At 54.4% G+C, this 23,577-nt stretch overlaps 1 protein-coding gene across 5 annotated transcripts; it reads right to left on the bottom strand.

Moving 5' to 3' along the window:
- Positions 1 to 1,277: 1,277 nt before the first annotated feature.
- ZMYND19 (zinc finger MYND-type containing 19) lies at positions 1,278 to 23,485 on the bottom strand. Of its 5 annotated transcripts, XM_081593298.1 has the most exons (10): positions 23,105 to 23,485; positions 20,812 to 21,241; positions 15,376 to 15,467; positions 14,745 to 15,073; positions 14,295 to 14,512; positions 9,808 to 9,867; positions 8,913 to 9,019; positions 8,179 to 8,319; positions 1,799 to 1,979; positions 1,278 to 1,699 (listed from the first exon to the last, which is right to left on the bottom strand). In XM_081593298.1, exons 7-10 carry the CDS (start codon positions 9,011 to 9,013, stop codon positions 1,556 to 1,558), a joined length of 567 nt encoding a protein of 188 aa, XP_081449424.1. In that variant the 5' UTR covers positions 9,014 to 9,019; positions 9,808 to 9,867; positions 14,295 to 14,512; positions 14,745 to 15,073; positions 15,376 to 15,467; positions 20,812 to 21,241; positions 23,105 to 23,485; the 3' UTR covers positions 1,278 to 1,555. The 5 variants fall into 5 exon arrangements, with proteins under 5 accessions (XP_081449424.1, XP_081449425.1, XP_081449427.1 ...); XM_081593299.1 differs by lacking the exon at positions 20,812 to 21,241 and having other exon boundaries at positions 23,105 to 23,381; XM_081593301.1 differs by lacking the exon at positions 20,812 to 21,241 and having other exon boundaries at positions 14,295 to 14,479; positions 23,105 to 23,378.
- Between the last annotated feature and the right edge of the window lie 92 nt (positions 23,486 to 23,577).

Genomic DNA, 23,577 nt, shown 5'->3' with positions numbered 1-23,577 from the left:
GTGAGAGCAACCCTCGGCCCCCACAGCCACCCTCTCAGCACCACCCAGGGCCCTGCACCAGCCCAGACTCAGAGTCTGACAAACAGCACCAGCTATGGCCCCACCCCTGCAGCCATGGCCGATGGCGAGCCCCAGGGCACGGCTACTCCAGGGGAGCCCAGAGTCCCAGCAACAGGCCCCCGAGGTCAGCACCCAGTGTGCCATCCTCCAGGTCAGCGGGGACCCTGGCACTTCCATTCCAGTGAAATTTTCTGAGGACTAGCTAACCACACGGGAGTCGGTGCTGGTCAGGGAACACTGACCGGCTGGAGAGCCAAGCTGGCCACTCCCCAAAGGACACAGGCAGGACACACAGCCTGCAGCCTGGGGCCAGCGCTCATCCCAGGAGCCTGGTTCTGAAGGTGAATGGAGCACACGTGGCCCCATGCCTGGAGATCACCCAGACCCCAAAACGCTGGCCTGCACAGCACTCCCTAACCCTGTGCCCTGGCCAGAGCTGACGTCAGGCCAGCTGTGGTCTGTAGGCCTGCCTCTCAGAATCCCATACATCCCCTTCCCCGACAGTTTTCTAAGCCCCCTTGCAGCAGAGACTTGACCTTGGAAGAGGCACCACGGCCGACCTCCATGGCCTCCAGGTCTTCTCAGCAAAAACCTGTGGGCACGTGGGGTCCCTTCCCCTGAAGGAAAGCCCTCCACGGGGTTGGGACTGAGGTGCCCGCCTGGTCCCCACATGTTGCCAGCACCCACCTCCCCAGTCCTATTCTCCAGACACACTGAAGCCTCCAAGTTCTGCCAAAGCAGCCACAGGAAGTTCAGCTCGTAGAACAAAGCCACCCAGGGCTGGCCCCGGTCAGGGAGGCGCACGCGGGGCGTCCCGGGAGACAGCAGAGGCTCTGCGGGTGGATAGCACGGGGAGCCTGTGGGCCCACGTGGGGCCGGGGGCGAGCCGGGATGGTCCAGGGTCCCAGCCACACCCGCGCGTGGCCCCTCGGGGGCTCAGCAAGGTGTGCGGACGCGGCCCAGCCCTGAGGTCTGCGGGGCCTGGAAGGCTCCAAGTCACAGGGGGCCCGCAGCAGGGCTGCCGCCGCCGCCGCCACCCTGAGCCCCCAGGAGTGTGAGTGACGACAGCGGCCAGTGAGGAACCGCCCTGCAGCCCCTGCCCGGCCCGGGCAGGTCTGGGTCTCCTCACTCACGCCGCCCGGGCTCGGGGCAGAGTGCAGCCTCCTCATCTGTGCCCACAGACGCCGCCTGAGGCAGAGAGAAGAGCGCGGCCAGGGTGCGGGCGGCCCCACCTTTACTGTGCCTGCTGCCCCCGGCCGCCCAGCAAGCGTTACAGCAAACAACCCTGTTTGTACTTCTGAACCCTCCCACCTCCCCCCCCAAAAAAAACTGTACAGAAGTTTACAAACATATTAACATATAAATAATGAGAAGCGTCCGGCAGGCCCTCCCAGCTGTCTCTGCTCCGGGGGAGCCTCTGGCTGCCGGGCGGGGGCAGGAGCCTGTGCGGGCTGACCCCCTGGGCCGGCCGCCGGGGAGCCGCGTGGCCGCCGCGTCATCGCTCGGGCTCCAGCTCCTGAGGGAAGGGGCGCCGCTTCTCCCGACAGCGCTTCTTGTGGGCCGGCCAGTCCTTCTGCTGGCACTGCGAGCCGCAGTAGCGCGCCACCTGGCAGCGCCCGCAGATGTTGAACTCCCGGAGCTGAAAGGACACAGAAGAGCCCGCTCGGGTCACACGCGGACCGGGGGCCCGGCCGCCCGAGCTGAGGCTGGAGGGCCCCGGGCGGCGGCCCGCACGCACCTGCCTCTCGATCATCGTGCAGGGCGGGTAGTGGCACTCGTAGTAGGTGCAGGACGTCTCCTCCTCCTCCACCACGTCCCCGTTGGCGTTGTAGTACCGCGTCACGTTCAGGACTGGAAACTGCTCCTCTATGGGGTCCGTGGGCAGCTGCTGAATCGCCAGCCAGTATAAGCTTTGCTCCCTTAACAAAAGAAAGTGTCAGGTCACCTTGGCCAGAAAGGGGCAAGGCACGGAGGTGACAGTAGGTGACCCCAGGGTGGACCAGCTGCCTCCCCTTCGCAGGACACCCCTTCCCCAACTGTGACCAACAGTCCGACTGTCCTTTGGCCCACCGGCTGCAGGGGCTCACCTCCCCGTAAGTTTCTCTTCTCACTAAAACGCACAAGAAGGGCTATGTGTGTCTTGCCCCTCAGTCTTCCCAACACCGTGACAGCCGGGCACACGACAGGCATGGTCTGAGCCCCAGGCCGCCTCTCCTCCTGCCTGGAGCCCCAGAGGGGCCCCAATCTGCCCCTGGAGGGTCTGGGGACCGGGCTGACCCAGCCTCTAGGTGCTGCAGTTGCTCTCCATCCTCCCGGCTGCTCCTCTGCCTGGACGGGGCCAGAAGCTCGTACCTGCCCACACCTGCCCCCCCACCACAGGTACAGGTGGACGGGGCAGACCCGAAGCAGTGAGGGGCCCACCCCTGGGGCTGGCCTTCAAAGGAGGCACCTGCTGCCCTGCGAGAGCAATGGGGTAGGCGGTCCAGCCCCTCCAACCCGCCCGCTGTCTCTGGAGGCCAAGCCGAGAGGGACTTGCATAAAAACGGAAGGGTCTGGCATAGCACTGGGAATCTGCAATGCATGCGTGCTCAGTCGTGGCTGACTCGGCGACCCTGCAGACTACAGCCCGCCAGGCTCCTCTGTGCACGGGATTCTCCAGGCAAGAATACTGGAGTGGGTTGCCATGCCCTCCTCCAGCGGATGTTCCTGACCCAGGGATCGAACCTGTGTCTCCTGCACTGGCAGGTGGATTCTCTGCCACTGAGCCCCCTCAGTAAATTTACTATACTTCAGTTTAAAACAGAGTAAAAAAAAAGAGGGGGGGCTTAAATATAAGACCCCAAACAACAAAACTCTCAGAGAAAACACGGGACAAAGGCTTCACAGCATCAGATATGGCAATGATCTTGGATATGACAGCAAAGGCACAGTAACGAGAAAAAAAAGACTTTTTTTGTGAAAAAAAGATATGAAAATTCAAGTATTTTGTGCATCAAAAGAAACAGTAGAAGAAGAAGCCAATCCATAGAATGGGAGAAAACATTTGCAAACCATGTATCTGATGGGGGATTCATACCCAGAATAAAGAACCCTGCAGCTCAACTAAAAAACAAACCACCAAGTTTTGAACAGAGATTTCTCCAAAGACACACACAGGGCCAAAAAGCACATGAAACGAAGCTCAACATCTGATCATCAGGAAAACGCAACTCAAAACTGCAGTGAGGCCACCTCGCACTCCTGGGATGGCTGCTATCAAACAGACAACACCACGTGTTGGCGAGGACGCGGAGACCCCGGGACCCCTGGGCACCGTGGGAGGAGGGAGAACGCGCAGACGCCATGGACAACAGCGTGGAGGTTCCTCAGAGAGGAAACAGAACTACCCCATGATCCTGCAATCCCACTTCTGGGAGCACACACTCAAGAACCGAAAGCAGAGACAGAAGAGCTCTTTGTACAACTGGGTTCACAGCGGACGAGGGGGGAGGCAGCCCGAGCGCCCGAAGGTGGGGAGAGGATAAACCAAGTGTGCTGTACACACACACGCGCGCACACATACACACATGCACGCACACATGCGATGGAGTATTATTGAACCTTAAAAAGGAAGTTCTGACACAGGCCATGACGGGATGAGCCTTGAAGATGTACATGAGGATACGGGAGGGAGCCAGACGCGAGGACGAGTGCCATGAGCCCGCTCGGCTGAGATCAAGGACTCGTCGGGGCAGAGTGGTGGGGTTCGGGGGCGGGGCGCAGTGTTCTGTGAGGACACAGCTCCCTCTGGGAAGGTGAGACCCCCCGAGATGGTGGTACTGACGGTCGCACTGCAGTGTGAATGTGCTTAACGCTACAGAAACACATGCTTGAAAGTGGTTGAAAAGATGTCATCTGTATTTTACAATACAAACATTTCTTTAAAGAAGAAAGGGGTAAAAGTCAGGATGGGGGAGAATGCCGGTGCTTTCCGAGCTCCTCGGTGAGGTCCCAGAAGACCGAGAGGAGGGAGGCTCAGCCCCAGCCAGCGTGTGAAGACGGGAAGGGAGGAAACTGCCCCTTTGCTCAGAGCACCTTCCGCCTAGCTGGGCCACCCCGTGCCCACTGGGGGGAGGCTGGGACAGCAAGCAGGGGTGCAGGCCTGGCAGGCGTGTGCTGGGACCACCGAGTCACAGGGCCTGATTCCCACCATGAGCCACCGGGCCGAGGCCACGGACGAGGCGGGAGGACAGCTGACGCCGGGCCAGCGGGGAGCTCAGGCTGCCCTCGGGACGGCTCTGCCCCAGCACGTGGAGGACTGCGGACAGGCTGACCGCTGCTGGCGAACCACAGCGACCCCGACCAGCTGGCTCCAGGGATGCCTGACAGGGAGGGACCTCGGGGCGGGGCCGTCCCTCCAGCGGCTGCAGCGGCCAGCGGCAAAGCCAGCCCAGGTCCACCCTGGTTTCGTGCGTGTGCTGAGCCACCCGCCTGCTGACCGCTCAGCCGCCCCTGCACTTGTCCTGATGACACAACCTTCTGTTTTGGGGTTTTGTTTCTTTTTTGCTGTGCCACGCAACTTGTGGACAGGAATAGGCAAATTTAACTCAGATGACCATTATATCTACTACTATGGGCAAGAATCCCTTAGAAGAAATGGAGCAGCCCTCACAGTCAACGAAAGAGTGCGAAACGCAGTGCTTGGATGCAGTCTCAAAAACGACACAATGATCTCAGTTTGTTTCCAAGGCAAACCACTCAGTATCACAGTAAGCCAAGTCTATGCCCTGACCAGTAACGCTGAAGAACCTGAATTTGAACAGTTCTCGGAAGACCTACAAGACCTTCTAGAACTAACACACACAAAAAAGATGTCCTTTTTATCATAGAGGATTGGAGTGCTAAAGTGGAAAGTCAAGAGATTCCTGGAGTGACAGGCAAGTTTGGCCTTGGAGTACAAAATGAACCAGGGCAAAGGCCAACAGAGTTTTGCCAAGAGAATGCACTGATCACAGCAAACACCCTCTTCTAACAACCTAAGAGACTACTCTACACATGGACATCACCAGATGGTCAATACTGAAATCAGACTGATTATAGTCTTTGCAGCCAAAGATGGAGGAGCTCTACACAGTCAGCAAAAAGAAGACCAGGAGCTGACTGTGGCTCAGATCATGAGCTCCTTGTTACCAAATTCAGGCTTAAATTGTAAGCAGTGGGGAAAACCACTAGACCAGTCAGGTATGACCTAAATCAAATCCCTTATGATAATACAGCAGAAGTGAGAAATAGATTCAAGGAGTTAGATCTGATCGAGTGCCTGAGGAGCTATGGACAGAGGTCTGTCACACTGTGCAGGAGGCAGGGATCAAAACCATCCCCAAGAAAGAGAAATGCAGGAAGGCAAAGTGGCTGTCTGAGGAGGCTTTACAGATAGCTGGGAGAAGAAGAGAAGTGAAAGCAAAGGAGAAAAGACACACCCACTGAATGCAGAGTTCCAGAGAAAAGAAAGCCTTCTTAACTGAACAATGCAAAGAAATAGAGGCAAACAACAGAATGGGAAAGACTAGAGAGCTAGTCAAGAAAACTGGAGACACTGAGAGAACATTTCGTGTAAGGATGGGCACAATAAAGGACAGAAGTATCAAGGGCCTAACAGAAGCAGAGAGATTAAGAAGAGGTTGCAAGGATACACAGAAGAACTATATAAAAAATATCTTCAGGACCCAGATAATCACAATGGGGTGATCGATCACTCACCTAGAGCCAGACATCCTGGAGTGCTAAGTTAAGTGGGCCTTAGGAAGCATTACTACGAACAGAGTTAGTGGAAGTGATAAAATTCCAGCTGAACTATTCCAAGTCCTAAGAGATGATACTGTTAAAGTGCTGCACTCAATATGCCATCAAAGTCTGAAAATTCAACAGTGGCCACAGGACTGGAAAAGGTCAGTTTGCATTCCAATCCCAAAGAAAAGGCAATGCCAAAGAATATTCAGACTACCATACAATTGCATTCATTTCCCGTCCTAGCAAGGTAGTGCTCAAAATCCTTCAAGCGAGGCTTCAACAGTACATGAACCAAGAATTTCCAGATGTTCAAGCTGGATTTAGAAAGGGCAGAGGAACCAGAGATCAAATCGCCAACATCCGCTGGATCATACAAAAAGCATAGGAATTTCAGACAAACATCTACTTCTGCTTCACTGACTAACCTAAAGCCTTTGACTGTGTGGATCACAACAAACTGGAAAATTCTTAAAGAGATGGGAATACCAGACCACCTTACTTGCCTCCTGAGAAACCTGTATGCTGGTCAAGAAGCAACAGTTAGAACCGGACATGGAACAATGAACTGGGGGAGGAATACGTCAAGGCTGTGTATTGTCACCGTGTGTGTGTGTATGTGTGTGTGTATAGTAACTTATATGCAGAGTGCATCACGTGAAATGCAGGGCTGGATGAAGCACAAGCTGGAATCAAGATTGCCGGGAGAAATATCAACAACCTCAGATATGCAGATGACACCACTCTAATGGTAGAAAACAAAGAACTAAAGAGCCTCTTGATGAAAGTGAAAATGGAGAGTGAAAAAGCTGGCTTAAAGCTCAACATTCAAAAACTAAGATCATGTCATCTGGTCCCATCACTTCATGGCAAATAGATGGGAAAACAGTGGAAACAGTGGCAGACTTTATTTTTGGGGCCTCCGAAATCACTGCAGATGGTGACTGCAGCCGTGAAATTAAAAGACGCTTGCTCCTTGGAAGAAAAGCTATGACAGACCTAGACAGCATATTAAAAAGCAGAGATGTTACTTTGCCAACCAAGGTCTGTAGTCAAAGTTATGGTTTTTCCAGTAGTCATGTATAGATTGTGAGAGTTGGACCATAAGGAAGGCTGAGCACTGAAGAACTGATGCTTTTGAACTGTGGTGTTGGAGAAGACACTTGAGAGTCCCTTGGACTGCAAGGAGATCAACCAGTCCATCCTAAAGGAAATCAGTCCTGAATATTCATTGGAAGGACTGATGCTAAAGCTGAAACTCCAATACTTTGGCCACCTGATGCGAAGAGCTGACTCACTGGAAAAGACTCCAATGCTGGGAAAGATTGAGGGCAGGAGAAGGGGGCGACAGAGGATGAGATGGTTGGATGACATCACCGACTCAATGGACATGAGTTGGAACAAACCGCAGGACAGAGTGGAGGACGGAGGAGCCTGGCATGCTGCAGTCCATGGGGTGGCAGAGTCACACGACTTAGCGACTGAACAACAAGAACGCAACCTGTGGGTTCTAAGTTCCCCAACCAGGGTTCAAATGTGGGCCCACAGCAGTGAAAGTGCCAAGTCCTAACCACTGGATCACCGGAGCATTCCCCCACCTTCGTTTTTGTTGATGAAAGAACCGTCCTATCCCCAGCACAGAGCAGGAAAGTGCTTCACAACAAGCGAACTCCTCAGCGCCACTGGTCCCTGCTGAGCAATCAGTGTGCAGCCCTGGCGGCTGCTCCGGAGACCTCCAGGTGGTTTTGTGGCTCGCCACGTCTCAGCAGGGGCGCCAACAAGGGTCCTATTCTTGCTTCAGCCAAATTGCACCCAGTATCTGTCACTTGCAACCACAAGTCTAGAATACCATCATCCCCAAGAGGATAAGAATCCTAACTAACTGTCATGAGGCTCAGCCTCCTTCAAGAGCTGTGTGAGGGCACCTTAGTCAGGATCAGACTCTAACACTGGAGTCTGGACCAAGGAGAGGTGAAGGCTGCCCAGCTGACCTCTGAGCCACTTTCCTGCTTCCACGAAAGCAGGACAAGACCCGACTGTGTGCACAGGGGGTGCTCCTGAGACAGGGACGCTTGCCGCATCTCAGGGGCGACCTGCCCACCTACACAGGACCAGACCCCACAACCCATCCCCCGTGAGAGCCAATTCCAGAGACTGACTCGCAAAGACAATCATCAGGATGTTCTCCCCCCCCAGTGAAGAGGAACCCCACACCTTGGGGGGAGATGACCAGCATTCCCAAACCCACAGAAGCCTCAGAGCACAGAGCCGACCTGGACCCCCCAGCAGTGAGCGTGGAGGGGCCACCCTCAGGGCATCTCGGCCGCATCGCCGGGCCCCAAGAAGACCCACCTCTGCTTGCTGGAGGGCTCCTCGGCTCCGGGCCGCCAGCCCCACGGCACCAGCTGCAGGTTGTCCAGGCGATTGTCCACAGTGACGGCATTGAGATGCAGCACCTGAAACCCAGGGGCGATGCCTCCCCTGTGCCGCTCCCTAGGAAACAGACAGCGCTCCAGACGGGCTCCCTGACCTTCTGTCTCAGCCACGTGCCCTGAAGGCCCTCAGCACTCCCATGTGGCCCACTGGGAGCACGGCTGCTGAGTCTGCCGGTCTGTGGCCCAAAGGGGACAGCCCAGTCCCTGGACTTAAGCGCTAGGCTGCAGGGAGCCAAGGACGGAACTCCAAACCATCTCACACACAGCCTGGGGGACACCCCTGAGTGGCCCCAAGAACTTCGGAACCTCAGCGTTCACACAGAAGGGAGGACAGACCTTCCCCATGTCCCACTGACAAGCTCAAAAGGGCCTAGAAGGGGCCAGACCCCGCCCACCTCCAGAGGCGCTGAGGCCTGAGTGCTCGGAGCAGGAAGGGCACTCGGCCTACAGACTCTCAGGCCACCCTGCCAGGGCCAGAGGACGCAGAGCAGCCATCCTCCAAGTTAGTGGCAATGACAAACAAGTAACTGGGAGACCTGGGGAGGGTACCGTCTGTCGATGAGGGCAGAAGGGTCTCTGGCTGCCCAAGTCCCTTGCATCTCAGGGCTGGTGCAAACCCAAAAGGGGAACAAGCAGCTTGGAAACACCCACCACAGCAGCTCGTGAAGGAGCCTTCCCGACCCCCTTCCTCGGTTTTTGTCAAAGGCGTATGCAAATATCTTAGCACCATTTCCATCTGCATCTACTTCCATCCGGGCCTGAGAAGAAACAAGAAAAAGCTCTGTTAAAAAGCCTGCAATTCTCGACAACATTCCAAATTCCTCTTAGAAAAATGAATGAAACAGACAAGCCAGAGGGACAAATCCCAAGCCTGTTCCTGGGACCCTGGTGGTCTCTGGAGGCTTCCAGACACGTGGCATGGAGAAGTACCCGCCTACATGAAGGCAAGACACACTTAAGAACCACTCTTTGCAAAATACTGTGGACGTGGACACAGAAAAATAAATCTCCCTACCCTTAAAAAAAAAAAAGTCCCTAATCCAGTAAAAAAGCAGCCCTGGAACAAGTAAGTGTAAAAGGGTGAAGGCCAAGATAGGAGTGGGGTGGGTCCGCAGGGTGGAGGGAGGAGCAGGCAGGTGAGGACTGGAGCCCAAACAGCTTCGCCAGGTAGGAACAAAGGCACCCGGCCCTGTGGGAGGCCAAGGCCGGAGAGAAGGCGGGGCAGCCCTGGACAGTCTCCCTGGGCACAGCAGCTCATCCGACTGAACTCAATCACAGACAGACATGGCACAATTTGTCTCTTTTTTGGGAAGAGCCTGCAAGCAACGTGGAAGTGAGTAAGACAGCAAGCATCACAGAGGCAGTCGGGGGGCTCCACACTGACAGCCAGGTTCCCTGGAGACCAGGGTTCTGGACAGGGCTTCACTGGCCTGCTGGTGCAGCTCACGTGCAAGGGCTTGCCTCACATCACAGAGACGAAAACCCACCCCTCATGACCCTCCTGGGCACGGCCGTGGGCAGGCCAGCAAAGGAACAGGAACCTTACCTCAAACGAGTAGCCCTCCACCAGCGGGATGTCCTGCTCGTCTATCAGCGTATACTTGGTCTGGAAATCAACGTTTCAAGACGTTACATTTGGAATCAGCACAAGGCACTAATGATAAGCAGGAGCAGCCCTTATGGGCTCAGAGAGGTCAGTCCACCCTGAAGGTAGGCAGACGTGCCAAAGGATGCTCCTTGCCCACTCAGCACGGCGCACAGTTGTGGCACACCAGGCCCCACCTGTCATCTGCTCACGACTAGCCATGAGAAGTGTCACAGAACTGCTCAACCACTAGGCTGTGCCTTTTAACGTGTTGATAAACCCAGTCCAAGACCACGATGTCACAGGAATAGACAGGGCGCTGGGATTGAAGCAGAATATCCGGAAGGTTTCAACTATCAGGCAGTCCGCACACAGGTGCTCACGGAATTGTCCTTCCTATCTCTTCGTCTAAAACGTTCCAAGTAAAAGTTTTAAAGGATGGCGTTACTGCAAACAACCACTGAGTTGCAGAGATCTCAGCGCTAATAAGGAGCCCATAATTCCGTAGTCAGAAAGTCACTGGCCCTTGCGGGAGGGCAGAAAACGGTCCCCGAAATGGACCAGTCTCACTTTCGCTTGGAGAGCTTTTTACTAGTATCTGAACCAGCTTTACCTTCATCTGACTGCCTCTGCCCCTCTCTCCCACCAGAAGCTTCCGCCGCTGGTGATGGGAACAGGGTTCCCATCCACGGTAAGGTCCGTGGCTGGTTCAGCTGCACGGCCGGCCGGCTCCTGGAAACAGCCAAGCCTCAATGCCCACAGGTGCCCGGAAGCCCCAGCCTCGAACACGCGGAGGGCGGGGCCCGGTAAGGGAGAGAAGCAGAGGCAGGCCTCGCTCGGCCGAGGCCAACTGAGGCTCAGCCCGACGGGGCCGCCGCGAGCAGCCCGAGCCCTGCGCGAAGCTCACTACGGACCCGCAGGGGCCGGCGGAGAGCGAGCGCGCTGCCCCGGAAGGGCCTGCACTCCCCGCGGCCGCAGGCACAGCCGCAGCCCCCGACCCACGGCGCACGGCCGGAGCCGGCACTGGACCAAGGCTGCCCCAGGAACCAGGCCGCCGGCGAACCTTCGGGCCTGTGCCCGTGCGCCCCGCCGCTCTGGCCGGGTCCAGCGCCCCCAGCGTCGCACCCCCGACTCCGACTCCCAGAGCGCGCCTGCGACTCCCTGCGCCGCGCAGCCCCTAGCCTCACAGCAGCCCCGGCCCTCGGCCCCGGCCCGGCGCCCCACGCCTCCCGCCCGGCCCCGGCCCCAAGCCGCGCCGCGCACCTTTCCGGCCACCCGGCCGAGCCGCACGATGCCCAATTTGAAGTCGGTCATGGCCGGGCCTGCGCTCGGCCGGCGGCGCCGCTCCCTCGGGAGGTGCCGGGGCGGGGCCGCGGCGCGCCGGGCGGGCGAGTGGGGGCCGGGAACGGGGCCAGGCGGGCGGGCGGGCGGGACGAGGCTGGGCCGGGGTCGGGCCGCCGCCGCCGGGCGCCCGCCGGACCTGCCACGCGCCGCCACCGCCGCCGCCGCCACCGCCGCGCGCACCTCAGCGAGCGGGGCCGGGGGCGGGGCACGCGGCGGACACACCCCCGCCCGCCGCCGCCCGGCCAATCGCGCGGCGCGCAGGGCGCCGGCCGGCGCGCGGCGCCACGCCGCAGCCAGTGGCGGGAGGACGAGGGCGCAGGCGCGCTGGGGCGCCGCGAGCGCGCGGGGGAGGGGCGCGGCCGGGGGCGGAGCCTGCGCGGCCGCCCCGCGCTACGTCAGTTTCGCGGGAAGCTTTGTGCGGGAGGCTGCGCCACCTGCTCGCGGGGCAGAACCCCGAGCCCGGCCTCGGCCCGCGCAGCGAGCGGTTTGGCCGGGCACCCGGGGCCGTCCGGGCCCTGCAGGTCGGGCTCCGTGCGGGGCTGGCTGCGGCTCGCTGTGAATAGTCCGTGGTCCGTGGACAGAGAGCAGGAGGCCGGGGTGGCTTCGCGGATCCGGAGTCCCGGGGCCCCTATGACTCCGCGGTTGGGTCCAGTGCCCTCGGGACGTGGGAACCCAGCGAGCGCTGCTGGCTGACCGGGCACCGATCAGGATGCTATAGCCCATGCTTGTGCTACACGATCCTTCCCTGGGCTTCGAGAAGAGGCGCTGAAAAGCCTGCTCCAAATCCTTCCCGAACAGGAACTCCCAGACCTGACGATTGGGGTGGGGTGGGGGCTTTACCTGTCTCCTGGCAACCACTCCATCTGGCTCTCACCCCCAGCCCCCAGTGAAACCGCTCTACAGCAGTGCACCAAGCCAACTGGAAACCCCTGCTCATGTTCTAGCGAGGGACACAGAAAAGGCCCATGACCAGCGAGTTACACGCCTTGTTAGAAAGTTATCAACGCTGTGGAGAAACAAGTAGATCAGCATTAGCGAGTTGGAGGTCCGGGGAAAGTGGGGGCAGGGTAGATCTCACTGCCAAGTAACTTGAGTAAACTGGGAGGAAGAGTGGGAGTGAGCTATGTGGGCTCCAGGGGAAGAGCATCCCCAGCAGCGGGAAGCGCCCTGTGCCAAGGCCCTAATCCGGCCTTAATTCGGCCTTAATTCGGCGTTTTTGAAAAGGGGAGGTGGTCGCTGTGAGCTAATGAGCGCACCAGAGCAACAGGGTACGTGGCTAGAGAGGTGGAGGCTAGGGAGGGTGTAGGGCTGGTGAGGACTGTGACTTTGACACTCAGAAAAGTGAACCACTGGAGGATTGGAAAGGAGGCATAACTTTTTAGTGCATCGTGGCAGCTGATGTAGACAGTGTGGGAGGAGTGGAAGCAGGCAGGATGTTTAGGAAGCTAATGCAAACTTACCCAACTAAGAAATGATGGTGTTGGGGACACTTTTGATAGCAGTGTTTTGTAGCAGTCAGGATAGCCCTGGTTATGCTGCAGTAACAACCAACCCTAAATTCTCAGCGGCTTAGCAGGGTAAAAATATATTTCTTCTTCATGCTACAGGTTAAGGTTATAAGGCAATTGAATACATGAGTATAGATTGGTGTTCACTAGCATATTTGTTGTACTTGCTGCTGCTGCTGCTGCTAAGTTGCTTCAGTCGTGTCCGACTCTGTGCAACCCCATAGACGGCAGCCCACCGGGCTCCGCCGTCCCTGGGATTCTCCAGGTAAGAATACTGGAGTGGGTTGCCATTTCCTTCTCCAGTGCATGAAAGGGAAAAGTGAAAGTGAAGTCGCTCAGTCGTGTCTGACTCTTAGCGACCCCATGGACTGTGGCCTACCAGACTCCTCTATCCATGGGATTTTCCAGGCAAGAGTACTGGAGTGGGGTGCCATTGCCTTATCCTTTGTTGTACTTAAAGCTATACAACTGGATGAATTCACCCTGGGAGGAAATGCAAATAGAGAAAAAGAGAGGGAAAGATTGAGCCCTGGGTATTCTCATCTTAAGGGGGAAGGGAGGCTGGAAGGAGGAGCTGGTACAGAGGATGAGGATGTCAGGTAGGAGGGAAGCCAGGAGAGGGCAGCGGGCCCAGTGATGACAGTGCTGGGCTGAGAAGGAGAGATCGGCCTTGTCAGTGCTGCTGAGAGATCCCAGATGGTGGGCACAGAGCGCACAGCAAGGGCGCTGGTCACCTCAACAATTACTTGATGGAGGGGTAAGCCCGACGGAGGGATCTGAGGGGAAATGGAAGGGAAGGCCTTGGGACCGACTACTCTTCTAGGGCGTTCTGGCTGAAAGGGAGCAGAGAAGCCACCGAGGTGAGAAAGAGAAGGCAAGTCCAGAGAAACTGCTGGTCTTATAGTGGGAAAGGGAACAGCGTGTTTTCCACCAGGTGGGGATGAGCCCGTGGGGGACAACGAGGCGAGCCATCGCCTGAGAGGAGAGCGAGGGCCGGCCTTGAGTCTGAGAGGTAAGGGAGTGTGGGTGTAGGAAGCTGGGGGATTCTCCTCCGATGAGAAGGAGGCCATCAGTTGAAGGTGGGAAGGGAGCCTGGTCCCAGGAGAAAGGACCAGATGGAACTAGGAGAAGACAACAGGGGGCCCGGCGGTGTCAGCTGCCCAGTCAGTGTAGCCGGGTTTCTCCAGCCTATTTAGGCTGCTCCTGAGTAGCAAGGCAAAAGAGTTGGATGCAGCCAAGACTGAGGCGATCCCGGGTGAGTGTGGAGAGGTGAGGAGGAGAGAGTGAGACGTCTGAGAGAGTCTGGTCCCAGTGCTTGCCCGGGGCACTCAGGGGGCGTCAGAGGATCCCTGATCGAGGGGGTGAGCAATGACGGCAAGGGATTCAGAGCCGCGCGGACTCGCGAGGGGCTGCAGGTGCTGGGGACGCTCATGTCCCTGTGATCAGCTGTGTGTGACAACCCCCCACCCCCGACCAAACTTCATGGCTTCCAACCACATCAGCTTATTATTTTACACAACGGTGTGACTAACGGGGCATCTTCTGTTCCCCGGTGTCAGCGGTCCCTCCTTCCTTTGGAGTCAGCTGAGAACTCACCTGGAGCTCGTTTCTCTTCCATGTGACCCGCCCTGGGAGGGCTGTCCTGTTATTTAGCAGGAGAGCTGGACCGCTCGCCGCGTGGAGGCTCTACTCGACGTGACGGGTCCTGCTGGACCTCTGCCTGAATCTCTCCTGCTGGTATCCCGCGGGCCAAAGCAAGTCCTGCAGGCAAGCCTGGAATCCTTGTGGGAGGGGTGCACACAGCAGCATGAGTTCTGGAAAGCACAGCTTATGGTGGGGGGTGGGGGCCGGGCAGCAGTGGAACAACCTGCCCGCCCCCCATCCACACTCTGGCCCCTAATGATTCGAGTTTCTCCTGCATGAAGACCCCAGAACCACACCTCACTACTGCCCTTGGCTTATGACGTACAGCAAAGCCAGAGGCAAGTTATCTGCCCCTGCAAGACCCACATTCCATGGGGAAGCACAGGAAAAGTGAATACAGACCTGGTTCAAGCAGGAAAAGGGGGGCACACCCCCTGCAGCCAGGGGCACACGGCAGGGTTGAAAGGCAGCAGACGCTGTCACAGTGCTCCTTTAAGGGCTCCTCTGCTCCAGGCGAGTGATCCCCGCCCTCTCCCTCTTCTGGGGTGGGCTTCTCCGTCTGCCTCTTGGCCCTGCCCCTCAGTCATCCTCCGTTTTTCACGGGGAAGTGTTTGCAGCCTAAGTAGCTTCCTCAGCCTTCTTCTTTCCTGGAGGAAGTTGAGGGCCCAGAAGCCTCTATTGTGTTGAACTTTGTCCATTTCAGTTCAAGCAGATACAACTGCTAAAAAAACCTGCAGATTTTCCAGGTATCAAATTACAACACATTTTATTAGACAAGAGCCACCCTGCAAATATCTCTGAGAGGCTCCTCTCTGCTGTGAACGTCAAGGTCGAGCCGCGTGCTCAAGACCTCCAGACACTCGGAAGCCCTTTTGTGCTGTTCAGAGCGTCTGTGAGGGTCCCCTCCCCTGGGGATCTTTCAGCAATTTTAACAAAGGGTCGTATACCATGCCTTTGGATTTCTTTTACCCTTGAAGTTGTGTTTTGCTGGCAGTGCCCTGGATTTAATCTACCCCACACTGCCATTTCTTACCTTGAGGACCGTCGCTGCCTGCAAAGACTGGGATTGAGAAATATTTTCATTTTCCAATTGGAAGACCTGACTCAAAATATTTCCTCCAGCTTCTGGTGGGACATAGAACATGACTTGTTTAGTTCATTTGTCTTGTCTTTATTTTACTTTAGCATAAATGACTGAAAGAAACCAGCTGGCCCCTTAAGCTCTCGGACGCTTGTTCTGTCTTCCCTGTTGCCACAGCCAGTGGTCTCCCCCTTCCCCACCGATTCCTGACCCGGCCTGTCCTTCTCTCTCCTTCCCCAGTGATGGTGTCCTCACTGCCGGCCAGGTTCACGGGCTGCCTGGCTCCAAAGAGCCACATTTCAGAATTTTGTGATTGGCAGCCTCTCACTTCTAAGTGTCAGTGTCTGGTCCAGATATGTGCTGCTGCATAATAAACAACTCCAATAGCTTAAAACAGCTATTGATTTTCTAATGACTCCATGGTGAGATTGGGCTCAGCCGGTTGGCTCTCCTGCTGATGGCTGGTGTGCCAGTTTGTCTCAAACTGTCACCATCAGTTCAATTCTTTCCCTCCCATACCAAGCCTAGGATTGTTTTTTTTGGCTGTGACTCACAGCTTATGGAATCTTAGTTCCCCAACCAGGGATTGAACCCAGCCAGGGATCTCCCTCTTCTGACTGTTCTAACACACATAAACTGGTAGAAAGTTCTAGGACTTCAGAGTCCAAGCCTGAGGACTGGCAACTTCATCTTCCTCCCTCTTGGGGGCCTGCCCATAGGTAATCAGTCTCACTACCTGGAAATCCTCATTCTGTGCAGAACCCGAAGCAAATCATATGGGGAGACCTCAGGGAAGGGGAACCTGACCAGAATCCCGCCATCCCAGCCACACAGGTCAAGGTGTCAGACACCAGCAAAAAGGACATCTAGGACATTCTAACCTGGACAGATACCACACACAAAGTAGAAGAGTCTGTTGGCTGAACGCAACCTAGTTCTCAGTTCAGTTCAGTTGCTCAGTTGTGTCCAACTCTTTGGTACCCCATGGACTGCAGCACACCAGGCTTACCTGTCCATCACCAACTCCTGGAGTTTACTCAAAGTTACATCCATCAAATCAGTGATGCCATCCAACCATCTCATCCTCTGTCACCTCCTTATCCTCCCGCCTTCAATCTTTCCCAGCATCAGGGTCTTTTCCAAGGAGTCAGTTCTTTGCATCAGGTGGCCAAAGTGTTGGAGTTTCAGCTTCAACATCAGTCCTTCCAATGAATATTCAGGATTGATCTCCTTTAGGATGGACTGGTTGGATCTCCTTGCAGTCCAAGGGACTCTCAAGTGTCTTCTCCAACACCACAGTTCAAAAATCTTTGGCACTCAGCTTTCTTTATAGTCCAACTCTCACATCCACATGTGACTACTGGAAAAACCATAGCTTTGACTAGATGGACCTTTGCTGGCAAAGTAATGTCTCTGCTTTTTAATATGCTGTCTAGGTTGGTCATAGCTTTTCTTCCAAGGAGCAAGCATCTTTTAATTTCATGGCTGCAGTCACCATCTAAGGTGATTTTGGAGCCCCCAAAATAAAGTCTGTCACTGTTTCCATTGTTTCCCCATCTACTTGCCATGAAGTGATGGGACTGGAAGCCATGATCTTCATTTTATTGAGTGTTGAGTTTTAAACCAGCTTTTTCACTCTCCTCTTTCACTTTCATCAAGAGGCTCTTTAGTTCTTTTTCACTTTCTGCCATAAAGGTGGTGTCATCTGCATATCTGAGGTTATTGATATTTCTTGTGGCAATCTTGATTCCAACTTATACTTCATCCAGCCTGGCATTTCGCATGATGTACTCTGCATATAAGTTAAATAAGTGCAGTGAAACTCCTTAACAGGGTGACAATGTACAGCCTTGAACTTCTTTCCTAGTTTGGAACTAGTCTGTTGTTCCATGTCCAGTTCTAACTATTGCTTCCTGACCTGCATACAGGTTTCTCAGGAGGCAGGCAAGGTGGTCTGGTACTCCCATCTCTTTAAGAATTTTCCACAGTTTGATCTGATCTACAGTCAAAGGCTTTGGTGCAATCAGTAAAGCAGAAGTAAATGTTTTTCTGATATTCTCTTGTTTTCTTAATGATCGATGTAACAGTCAGGTCAGTCACTCAGTTGATTCGGACTCTTTGCGACCCCATGGACTGCAGCATGCCAGGCTTCCCTGTCAATCACCAACTCCTGGAGCTTGCCCAAACTCATGTCCAATGACTCAGTGATGCCATCCAGCCATCTCATCCTCTGTCGTCCCCTTCTCCTCCTACCTTCAATCTTTGCTAGCATCAGGGTCTTTTCCAAGGAGTTGGTTCTTTACATCAGGTGGAGTTTCAGCTTCAGCATCAATCCTTTCAATGAATATTCAGGACTGATCTCCTTTAGGATGGACTAGTTGGAGCTCCTTGCAGTCCAACAGACTCTCAAGAGTCTTCTCCAACACCACATTTCAAAAGCATCAATTCTTCGGTGTTCAGCTTTCTTTATAATCCATCTCTCACATCCATACATGACCAGTGGAAAAACCACAGCTTTGACTAGATGGACCTTTGTCAGCAAAGTAATGTCTCTGCTTTTTAATAGGCTATCTAGCTTGGTCATAGCTTTTCTTCCAAGGAGCAAGGGTCTTTTAATTTCATGGCTGCAGTCTCCATCTAAGGTGATTTTGGAGCCCCCAAAATAAAGTCTGTCACTGTTTCCGTTGTTTCCCCGTCTATTTCCCATGAAGTAATGGGACTGGATGCCATGATCTTAGTTTTCTGAATGTTGAGTTTTAAGCCAACTTTTTCACTCTCCTCTTTCACTTTCATCAAGAGGCTCTTTAGTTCTTCTTCACTTTCTGCCATAAGAGTGGTGTCATCTGCGTATCTGAGGTTATTGATATTTCTCCTGGCAATCTTGATTCCAGCTTGTGCTTCATCCATCCCAGCTTTTCTCATGATGTATTCTGCATATAAGTTAAACAAGCAGGGTGACAATATACAGCCTTGACGTACTCCTTTCCCGATTTGGAACCAGTCTGTTGTTCCATGTCCAGTTCTAACTGTTGCTTCCTGACCTGCATACAGGTTTCTCAAGAGGCAGGTCAGGTGGTCTGGTATTCCCATCTCTTTAAGAATTTTCCAGAGTTTATTGTGATCCACAGTCAAAGGCTTTAGCATAGTCAATAAAGCAGAAATAGATGTTTTTCTAGACCTCTCTTGCTTTTTTGATGATCCAGCGGATGTTGGCAATTTGATCTCTGGTTCCTCTGCCTTTTCTAAATCCAGCTTGAACATCTGGAAGTTCACAGTTCACATATTGCTGAAGCCTGGCTTGGAGAATTTTGAGCATTACTTTACTAGCGTGTGAGATGAGTGCAATTGTGCAATAGTTTGAGCATTCTTTGGCATTTCCTTTGGTATTGGAATGAAAACTGACCTTTTCCAGTCCTGTGGCCACTGCTGAGTTTTCCAAATTTGCTGACATATTGAGTGCAGCACTTTCACAGCATCATCTTTTAGGATTTGAAATAGCTCAACTGGAATTCCGTCACCTCCACTAGCTTTGTTTGTAGTGATGCTTCCTAAGACCCACTTGACTTTACATTCCAGGATGTCTGGCTCTAGGTGAGTGATCACACCATCATGATTATCTGGGTCGTGAGGATCTTTTTTTTTTGTGAAGATATTTTTGTACAGTTCTTCTGTGTATTCTTGCCACCTCTTCTTAATATCTTCTGCTTCTATCAGGTCCATACCATTTCTGTCCTTTATTGAGCCCATGTTTGCATGAAATGTTCCCTTGGTATCTCTAATTTTCTTGAACAGATCTCTAGTCTTTCCCATTCTATTGTTTTCCTCTATGGAACAACAGATTGGTTCCAAATCGGGAAAGGAGTACATCAAGGCTGTATATTGTCACCCTGCTTATTTAACTTATATGCATTGTACATCATGAGAAATTCTGGACTGGATGAAGCACAAGCTGGAATCAAGATTGCCAGGAGAAATATCAATAACCTCAGATATACAGATGACACCACCCTTATGGCAGAAAGTGAAGAACTAAAGAGCCTCTTGATGAAAATGAAAGAGGAGAGTAAAAAGTTGGCTTAAAACTCAACACTTAGAAAACTAAGATCATGGCATCCAGTCCCATCACTTCATGGCAAATAGATGGAGAAACAATAGAAACAGTGACAGACTTTATTTTGGGGGCTCCAAAATCACCTTAGATGGAGACTGCAGCCATGAAATTAAAAGACACTTGCTTCTTGGAAGAAAAGTTATGACCAACCTAGACAGCATATTAAAAAGCAGAGGCATTACTTTGCTGACAAAGGTCCATCTAGTCAAAGCTATGGTTTTTCCAGTAGTCATGTATGGACATGAGAGTTGGACTGTAAAGAAAGCTGAGCGCTGAAGAATTGATGCTTTTGAACTGTGGTGTTAGAGAAGACTCTTGAGAGTCCCTTGGACTCCAAGGAGATCCAACCAGTCCATCCTAAGGAAAATCAGTCCTGATTATTCATTGGAAGAACTGATGTTGAAGTTGAAACTCCAATACTTTGGTCACCTGATGCGAAGAACTGACTCCTTCGAAAAGATCCTGATGCTGGGAAAGATTGAAGGCAGGAGGAGAAGGGGAAGACAGAGGATGAGATGGTTGGATGGCATCACTGACTCAATGGACATGAGTTTGAGTAAACTCCGGGTGTTGGTGATGGACAGGGAGGCCTGGCATGCTGTGGTCCATGGAGTTTCACAGAGTCCAACATGACTGAGTGAACTGAAGTGCTGAATAACCATCAACAGGAGAATGTTGGATCCCACCAAAAAAAAATACTCCACGTCTATGGGCAAAGGAGAAGCCCCAGAAAGATGATAGAAGGGGTGAAATCTGATTTAGAGTCAAACCTCATACCTGCCAGAAATGCTTGGAGGGCTCAAACAAAACCTTATGTGCACCAGGACCCAGAGACCCCACAGAGACTGAGCCAGAACTGTGTTTGAGTGTCTCCTGCAGAGGTACAGGTCAGCAGTTGCCTGCCACAGGGGCAGGGGCTCTGGGTGCAGGAGACCTGGTTCACAAAGCCTGTGCCATAAGCCTCTTAGAGGAGGTCATCATTAACTCCACCACAGAGCCACTGAGCAGACGACCCACGTGCTGCAGAACAAATATACCAAAGAAATTCTCGTACTGTTAAGAAAGTTTTAGGACCCACAACGGATTTCCCAACCTGGGAATCTGGCAAAGGGACTCAGAACCCTCAGGAAATTTGACTTTAGAGGCCAGTGGGATTTGATTACAAAACTTACACAGGACTAGGGGAACAGACTCTTCGAGGCACAAACAAAACCTTGTGCACACCAGGACCCAGGAGAAAGCAGCAGCGACCCCACAAGAGACTGAGCCAGACTTGCCTGTGACTGTCCAGGAGTCTCCAACAGAGGCGTGGGTGTTAGGTGGCCTGCTGCAGGTTCGGGGCAGTGAGTGCAGCAGTGCGTGCATGGGACCTTCTGAAGGAGGTCACCATTAGTTTTCAGAGTAAATAATAAATTGGGGTGGTTTGTTAGACGGCTGAGACAGCCAGGTTCCTGCACGCAGCCTCGGTCAGGGTGTGTGAATGAGGTGGGAAGTCTGACTGTCACATCCTGGCTTCCCCCACCCCCAGGGGATTGCTCCAGAGCGGTAGCCAGATGCTGTCCTATGGGGCTCAGGTCTCTCAGGGAATGAAAGCAAAAGCTGCAGGCCCTCCTTAGAGCCTCCAAGTGGCATGGCGTCTCTCTTTCTGGCAGTTCAAGCAGGTCAACAGGCCAGGCTCATTCAACAAGAGGGGATGGAATCCACCTGCTGATGGGAACAACAGTGGAAGTGGAAAGGGGTGAGAGAAGTTGTTGGAAGATATTGTTCAGACAAAAGTGAAGCTGCAGGAGAGACTGCTGGGGAAGGTTCTCGGAGGACAGGGTTGGGGGATGAGCACTGCATTGATCATGTTTTTTATTTTCTGGATCTTTGATGCTTTGACATCTTGAGGGCCTTGCTGGCTGGGGAGAGACTGCCCCTCCCAGGCTGGCTAATTCCTAGAGACAGCAAACAACTCACCTGCCAACACAGCTTTCACATGCAAACCAACCGGTCCAGAGCCCACACCCCAACTACCCCCTTTAATTGCACAGCAGGCCAATCACCCAGGGCCAGGTACTGGACAACGATACACCACTGAAATTATTCAAACTACCCAATCCTCAGCTTGCAGAAACTTGCCCAGCTGCCTCCTGCCCACTGAAAACATGGGCAAGGCTCTGGCCAAGCTCTCTCGTCCCTCCTTCTGCTCACAGCTGACACCGGGGCTTCCCCAGGCGGCCCTGCGTTGCACGGCTTGCCCCTCTTGGGAACTGTAAGCTTTGAACTCTTCTTTCAAGGCCGTTGGCTCTGTGTCTGTCACCTTACCATAGCTCATTACAACATATCCTAGGTTCATGTTCAGATATAGGCCAGGAGGTGAAAATTGGAGGGAAGCCTATGCGGATTCTGAAGTCAGAATTCCAGCACCAGTGGTACTGGAGAGAGAATGACAGGGAGAAAGTCAGGTGCCGAAATCATGAAAGAATAAGGGGAGGTGGGCCTCAGTTGTGAAGGTAACAGTAACAGTGCTGGGGGTGGGGGTGGGGGGATGAATTATTACTCTGAGAAAATGAGAGTTAAAGCTTGAAACTAGTATGGTGAAGGGGGAAATGGTCTGGAGGGAGTCAGAAAGAGTCCCTCAGGAGTTCACCCTACTTGCAGGACCAGAGGTAGAGGCATTGTTTGAAAATAAACATTTATACTTTAGAGCCTCCAGGAGAAGCCTGGGTTCTGTGAGAGCAAGAGGAAAGGAATGTTTAGAGAAATGGGATGTCAGGGTGGCAATGGTGGACAGGAGGACACAGCAGCCGAGCTTCTGGAGGGGGAGGGGTGGGGAGGGCAGAGTACAGAGTGCAGAGCCCCGCTGGGGGCCGACTGCGGGAGATAAATGCGACCTGGGATAAAGGCCCCCTGTTTCTGCCTCCATCTCTGCAGCAGCCAGCACACCCTCTCTCCCTGTTTCCTCAAACACTTCCTTTTTGATTTCTGCCAGGGATATTTAGCATGTTAGGGCTTCCCACAGTCCTCACCATCCCAAACTCCTTGTTCAGGGATTCCCCCATTTGCACGCCCCTGACAGCAAAGTGTCAGACCAGCCAATCAGAGGCTCCCTCTTGCCTCATCAGAGTCCCCGGTGGGCCAGGTGGGCTTGGAGCCTGCCGAGAGCCCTGGTCTCAGGATCTCCCTGGTCCCCCGGGGACCCCTCAGCCTATGAGACTAAGGCCCCTGTTTTTCGCTGGAAGCCTAGATTAGGTTTCTGCGGCTTTCAATCCCGATCCTGATGTCGTCAGAGTCCTGAATAGAGTCACCAGGTACAAACAAGTCTCTGACAGATCTTTCGTCCTTCGTGACCCCAGACTCATGCCTACAAGTGCCAGTTCACTCCGGTGCCTAACGGGCGCCTCTGCCTCTGCCGGTCATGATTTTCTTCCAAAACAGCTTGTACCGAGGCTGGTGTCTCCATCAAAAAATGCCACCCATTCGCCCAGGTGTTCTGGACAAACACCTGGCATCATCCTGACCCCCTCCTTCCAGCAACCCGGTATTTACACCCCAGGAGGCGCCCAGCACCGCCTTCTCTGTCCTCACCCCCTCACCACCTCCGCTCCTCGCGGCCGGCCAAGCGCCCACCGTCCAGGACACGACGAGCCCAGCCTGGAGACTTCCAGCGGGGCGGGGGCGACCCTGGGCGGAGCCTGGGATGGGGGTCGGCCCGGGCCGCCCCTTGACAGGTGGGGCGGCAGGGGGCGCAGGTGCGCTGGGCTCCCGCGAGCTGCGCCGGAGCTGCGCTCGGCGGGCCGGGGGACGGGGAGCGGGGAGAGGCCGGGCGGACCGACCCAGGCGCGGCTGGGGGCGGGGCTGGAGCGGGCGGGGGCGTCGGGGAGCCCGAGGGAGGGAGGGGTGGGGATAAGAGAGGGGAACGGCCGGGGAGTGGCCTGGCAGGATAGGGGGCGGGGCGCGGGGAGGGGCGCGGGCGGGGCGCCGAGGGGCGGGGGCGTGGCGGCGGGGGCGTGACAGGGGCGTGGCAGGGCGTGGCGTGGCGTGGCGGGGGCGCGGGGAGT

The sequence above is a fragment of the Giraffa tippelskirchi genome, chromosome 4, assembly GCF_054371585.1.
Source record: "Giraffa tippelskirchi isolate mGirTip1 chromosome 4, T2T-mGirTip1v1.2.pri, whole genome shotgun sequence".
Taxonomy (NCBI): Eukaryota; Metazoa; Chordata; class Mammalia; order Artiodactyla; family Giraffidae; genus Giraffa; species Giraffa tippelskirchi.
This window is presented reverse-complemented; position numbering and strand designations above follow the sequence as displayed.

Bases quoted from the DNA above. Each gene is read 5' to 3' on its own strand.
- ZMYND19 (XM_081593297.1), bottom strand. From the start codon at position 11,160: ATGACCGACTTCAAATTGGGCATCGTGCGGCTCGGCCGGGTGGCCGGA. The intron at 9,020-9,807 runs GTAAGGTTCCTG...GTTTCTTCTCAG, and splicing joins TGGAGGGCTACTCGTTTGAG to GCCCGGATGGAAGTAGATGC. The intron at 1,980-8,178 runs GTGGGTCTTCTT...TCTTTTGTTAAG, and splicing joins GAGCCCTCCAGCAAGCAGAG to GGAGCAAAGCTTATACTGGC.